Source organism: Pan paniscus, chromosome 5 (genome assembly GCF_029289425.2).
Source record: "Pan paniscus chromosome 5, NHGRI_mPanPan1-v2.0_pri, whole genome shotgun sequence".
NCBI classification, from domain to species: Eukaryota; Metazoa; Chordata; class Mammalia; order Primates; family Hominidae; genus Pan; species Pan paniscus.
The window spans coordinates 52,004,696-52,009,629 of record NC_073254.2 but is presented as its reverse complement, the minus strand read 5'-3'; the positions used below and the strand labels follow the sequence as shown (position 1 = coordinate 52,009,629).

Here is a 4,934-nt window from a genome sequence, read left to right as displayed (position 1 = left end):
CTGGGTCCTCTCCGGGCTATATTGCGTTCAGGAAACGGTCACTCCGAGAGAGCCGGGCTGCTCCAATGACCCCCCGCCCCCGCCCCACCGCCTCCAGACCCCGCACCGCGGGCGAAGGCGGGGCTGTAGGGACAGGAGGGACCCCGCGGAGGGCTGTCAGCTCTGGTGCGCAGTACGGACAGCCTCCCTGGTAAATAATGCACGCCTCCCGGGCCAAGCTGCAGCAGGTAGTGTATCAAAGTAATATCGCGCTGCGAATTGCAGTGTAATCGCCGTAATTTAGGGCCCCGTGGGTGAGCCCGTTTCGGAATGGCTGAGCGCCCGGACGGGCAAGGTGACTGGAGCGTCTGCGCCGGCTTTGACCTCTGGATTTCCTCCAAGCTAAGTGAGCCCATAAAAAATGGAGAAGCCCAGGCTGTCTCCCCGCAAATGGGGTGTGGGCAGAGAGATTGTGTTATCTATCCAGACCCAGCGAGATGGATGCACTTGCCGGGAGAAAAGCGATGTCACTGCGAGCACAACCCGGCAGGTTGGGTATCCGCGGGCGGCGCCCATCCTCTCCCAGGTGGCCGAGAAGGCAGGGCGATGTGTCGGCTGCGCCCTGCCAGGAGCTAGGTGTTTTCATTAGGACTTGGGCGGCCCCTGCCGCCGTGAGCTGGCGGATCCGTGCCTCCCACGGGCTGCTCAGCAACCACCTTCCAGGGCCCCCAGGACCGGACTGCGCCGTGGCCGCTCCTCCTCCCTCCTCTTGTGCTGGGAAGTTGGAGTATTAATATTCCTGCCCAGGGCCTCCTGGGGGGCCTGCTGCCCGCCTCCCCTCCCCCAGCTCTACCAGGGAAAGTCATTCTGGGGTGGAGAGATGATAGCAGGAAATGTGTTTGCAGGCTCCCTTCTAACTTCTTGATGGGAGCCAGCTGGAAGCGCAAAAGCTGTGTTGTCCCTCTGTGCTCTGCTCCTGGTGACCTAGAAGGCGATAATCATGAGCCTCTCTCAGGAAAGACAAAGAAATGGAAAAACTTACTAGGGGCTGCAGGCCCGTCACATTGCATTAGCAGAGAGCCTTGCGTCTGCGGCCCTACCTCGGTGCCAGGCAGGGGGTTCCGTGTATCTTTAGAAGCCCCTGCCCCCACCCCATGCCTAATTTCCCGGACCCAGGAGTTACTGGTTCCTCCTCACCCATCTCTAAATCATTTTACGTCTCTCATTGAAGAGCTGGGGCGGACACCCAGCCTTCCTAGTCTGAGAATCTGCTGATATTCCCCAGCCCTGTTCCACAGCCCCCTCCAGCTTTTCTTTTTGCCTGGGTGGTGGGCTCTGAGCTAGTGGGGACCTTGGAAACCAGCAGTTCTAGTTAAACAAACCAGAGTGCATCCTTCCCGCAGAACATTCTGCAGCAAGAACGAGGGAGATTTATGTGTATGGGGACATGGAAAGATGTCCAGGATATATTGTTAAACAGAAAAGGCAAGTTGCAGAATAGCATGTAAAGTACAGTCTCATTTGTGTTACATTTTAAATAAAGGCTATATATACTCACATGCTTGCATATGCATAGAAAATGTCTGGAAAGATAAAAAGAGACTGTTAGCAATGGTTGTCCCACAGGATAAGGAGAAGCAGAAAGGGACTTTAACCTCTCATCTTACATTATGTACTGTTAAATTTTTTTAACAATTGAATTACTTTCATAATTTAAACATAAATCTTCCCCCTCCCCCCCCCCAAAAAAACAGCAATCTCTCAGCCCAACCCCTTATGAAACTGAGGCCCAGAGAAGGAAAAGGACTTTCCCAAGTTGCACAGCACTTACAGCTTGGCCTCAGCACTGGTCCTGCCCTCTCCTCACCCCAGGCACACAGCTCTGCCAGCCAGACCAACCAGACCCATGAGGGAATAATGGACCACCCCCTTCCCAGAGCAGGAACGGCCCCTGACTGGGGTGTGACCCTACTTGAGGGAGCAGTCAGATAAAGGCAGGGGATCCCAAGATGAGAATTAGAGATGGATTTGGAACCTGGCTGGATGGCCTGCACTTGCCCATGACCTTATCCAGCCACTGCCAGCCCAGTCTTCTGACACAGCTGGCTTCTCTTGGTCCAGGCTTGGCCAGGGTAGGGACTGAAGGGTCATACCTAGGGTGACTTACCATCTTAATTTGTCCAGGACTCAGAGGTTTCCCGTGACATGGGACTTTCATTGCTAAAACTGGGCAGTCCCTAGAAAACGGGAACAAGTCGGTCACCTTTGTCTTGCCAGACATGTCCGCAGCAACCTGCTAAGAGTCTGGCAAGGACCCCTCTTGGTAACTCAAGGGCAAAGATTCTAGAAGTTTATCTCTGGGTGAAGACAGCCAGCCCCTGCTCTGATTTTTCTGAAAAATATGAAGCTGCAAGAGTTAATTTACATTTTGTCAGTTGTGCTTTCTCCTTGCATTCGTCCACACACATGCGTGCACACACACACACACACACACACCGCTCCTAGTCTCCCTTAGTTTACTGAGAGGCATGTCCACCGGGGCCCAGCAATACCACACAGAGCCCACTGAGTCTCTTTGAGCAACATAATCCTCAAGAAATTCTAGAGCCTATAATTACACATGAGATGCAGCGCAATTTCTCATCTCTCCCTCCCCACCCCAGGAGACGAAAAGGAAATTTCACACCCTAGTGAGCCCAGCTCATCTTTTCCTCTTTGATGCCAGCCTGGGGTTAAAAAGCAGGGACAGACGACACACGCCTCCTCTGGGGCCTGATTCTTTCGCTGATTTTGAGATTCAAAGCATGCATCTTAAAGATCATAATCTGATTGTGCTATGCCCGCCTTCCCGGCCGATTAATGGCCTCCTGGCTTCCGCACTGCAGCACCCAGTGCTCAGCAGAAAGCCACCTCCCACACCCCAGCCCCACCTGAGTCTGGCAACCCAGAGGAGAAAAGGCTAAGGCTAAGCAGGGGGCGTGTCAAGGAAGGAACAGAGATCTAAGTTCAAGTCCTAGTCCTGTCGCTAGCTAGCTGTGTGACTTTAGATAAATTGCTTGCCCTCTCTGGTCTTTGATTTCCTCACCATGAAATGAAGGTATTGACCTACAAGGTCTCTAAGTCCCATTAGACCCAATAAACCAGACTTCCTTGGTTAAAATCTCGACTCCTTCTTCTAGGTGGGTAAACTTGGGCAAGTTTCTCCACTTTTCTATGTCTCTGTCTTCATTCACCTCATTGTGTTGTAGTAAGAATTAAGTGAGTTAACATTTTTAAAGGGCTTAAAACAGTGCCTGGCACATGCCAAAGAACTTGTGGCAGGGATATCAGTGCTCCGTCTTTATACCCCTGGCACTCACTAGTCCCATGCCTGGCTCTTGGACTCCAAGCACCTGTGGTTCTGTGCCCTGCCTGATAGGTTTCTTTGATTCCACACCCCTACCCCATCACTCCAGTGTCCTTGCCCTGAGCTCCATGCAGGCTGAAAGTGCAAGGAGTGTAAATGGCTCACAGCAGCCCTCAACCTGATGACTGTAGGGAGTTGGCATATAAATACCCCAGTGGTCCCTCTGAGATAGCTCTGAGGCTTGTTCTGCACAGCCTCACAGAGGTTCAGCAGGATTGAGCCCTATACCCAGGAGGCTAACTGCTCATTCACACACCTTTTATTGTCTTCCCTCCTGCCCCTGGCTTCCCCACCCAGTGCTCCTCAGGATCACTCTCCAATAAACTGCTTGCACCCAAATCCTTCCCTCAGTTATTACTCTGTGCTAATGCACTTCACAAATGTACCTTTGTTCTTCTTTTTCTTTTTTTTTTTTTTTTCGAGACAGCATCTCACTTTGTCACCCAGGCTGGAGTGCAGTGATGCAATCACAGCTCACTACAGCCTTCAATTCCTGGACTCAAGAGATCCTTCCACCTCAGCCCCTCAAGTAGCTAGAACTAGACATGAGCCACCATGTTTGGCTACAATTTTTTGTAGAGGTGGGGTGTTACTATGTTGCTCAGGTTGTTCTCGAACTCCTGGCCTCAAGTAATCCTCCTGCCTCGGCCTCCAAACTGCTGGGATTACAGGGATGAACCACTGTGTCTAGCCTACCTTCGCTCTTCACAACCACCTGAGAAGTGAGTGTGATTGTGCCCATGTTACAGATGTGGAAACTGAGGCCAATGGAGGGTAAATGCCTTGCCCAAGACCACACGGCAGGTGAGTGGCCCAGCTGGGATTTGAAGCCATGTCTGTCTGATGCCACAGACTCTACATCTCCATCTGTCTCCCTCTTTTCCCTCTGAGGGGCTGGATCCTGCTTCAGAAATGGAAACCTCATTCCTTCAGAGGTACAGCAGCAGATCCTTTGCTCCAGGCAGAGAGCAGAGGCACAGGGCTAGGGCCATCTGTGATATTTTCTCCTTTTCCAGTCACACTCATAGAACCCTTGGGTGGCATGGTCCCAGGCAGAGCAGTCAGGCACTTGGTACCACAGCCGCAGTTTACGTGCAAACATGTGGAAACCCTTGAGGGAAAGTGGCCTCCCAATGTGCCAGGGTTGGACCGAGCTGCTGCCTGCCCCAAAGGGGTACAGCACTTCCTGGTCCCCAGCTGAGCCCCGCTCTCAGCCCCTGCAAGTGTGTGCTGATGGCAAGAGCAACAGGCCATATGCCTGAGACTTGGGGAGCCAAGCCTCACATCATCCCCTCAGCGTAGAGAGCTCACTTCAGACCTGGCCTTATTACAGTTCCTGGCTTTATACATATCAGTAGCTTTTATATGCACATGGTTCCAAATCCACAAAAGCCTTCCTCTTTTCCTGTGCCCCAGCTTCCCTCTCTGAAGACAACAGCTGCTGTCACTGATCTGCTATGAGTCCTTCCAGAGATACTCTATGCACAGACAGTCACATAAATGCAGTCATTCCAAACACATTCTTCTTTTTCTCTAGAACAAAGTGTCT

General features: G+C 52.0%; 1 protein-coding gene across 1 annotated transcript; it reads right to left on the bottom strand.

The window, feature by feature from the left end:
* Positions 1-495: 495 nt before the first annotated feature.
* On the bottom strand, positions 496-4,429 carry LOC130541627 (putative uncharacterized protein FLJ45825). The gene is given in 4 exon segments (XM_063605091.1): positions 496-963; positions 1,538-1,562; positions 2,147-2,216; positions 4,325-4,429. Coding segments are annotated over 4 exon segments (552 nt in total). The 3' UTR covers positions 496-611.
* Positions 4,430-4,934: the final 505 nt, after the last annotated feature.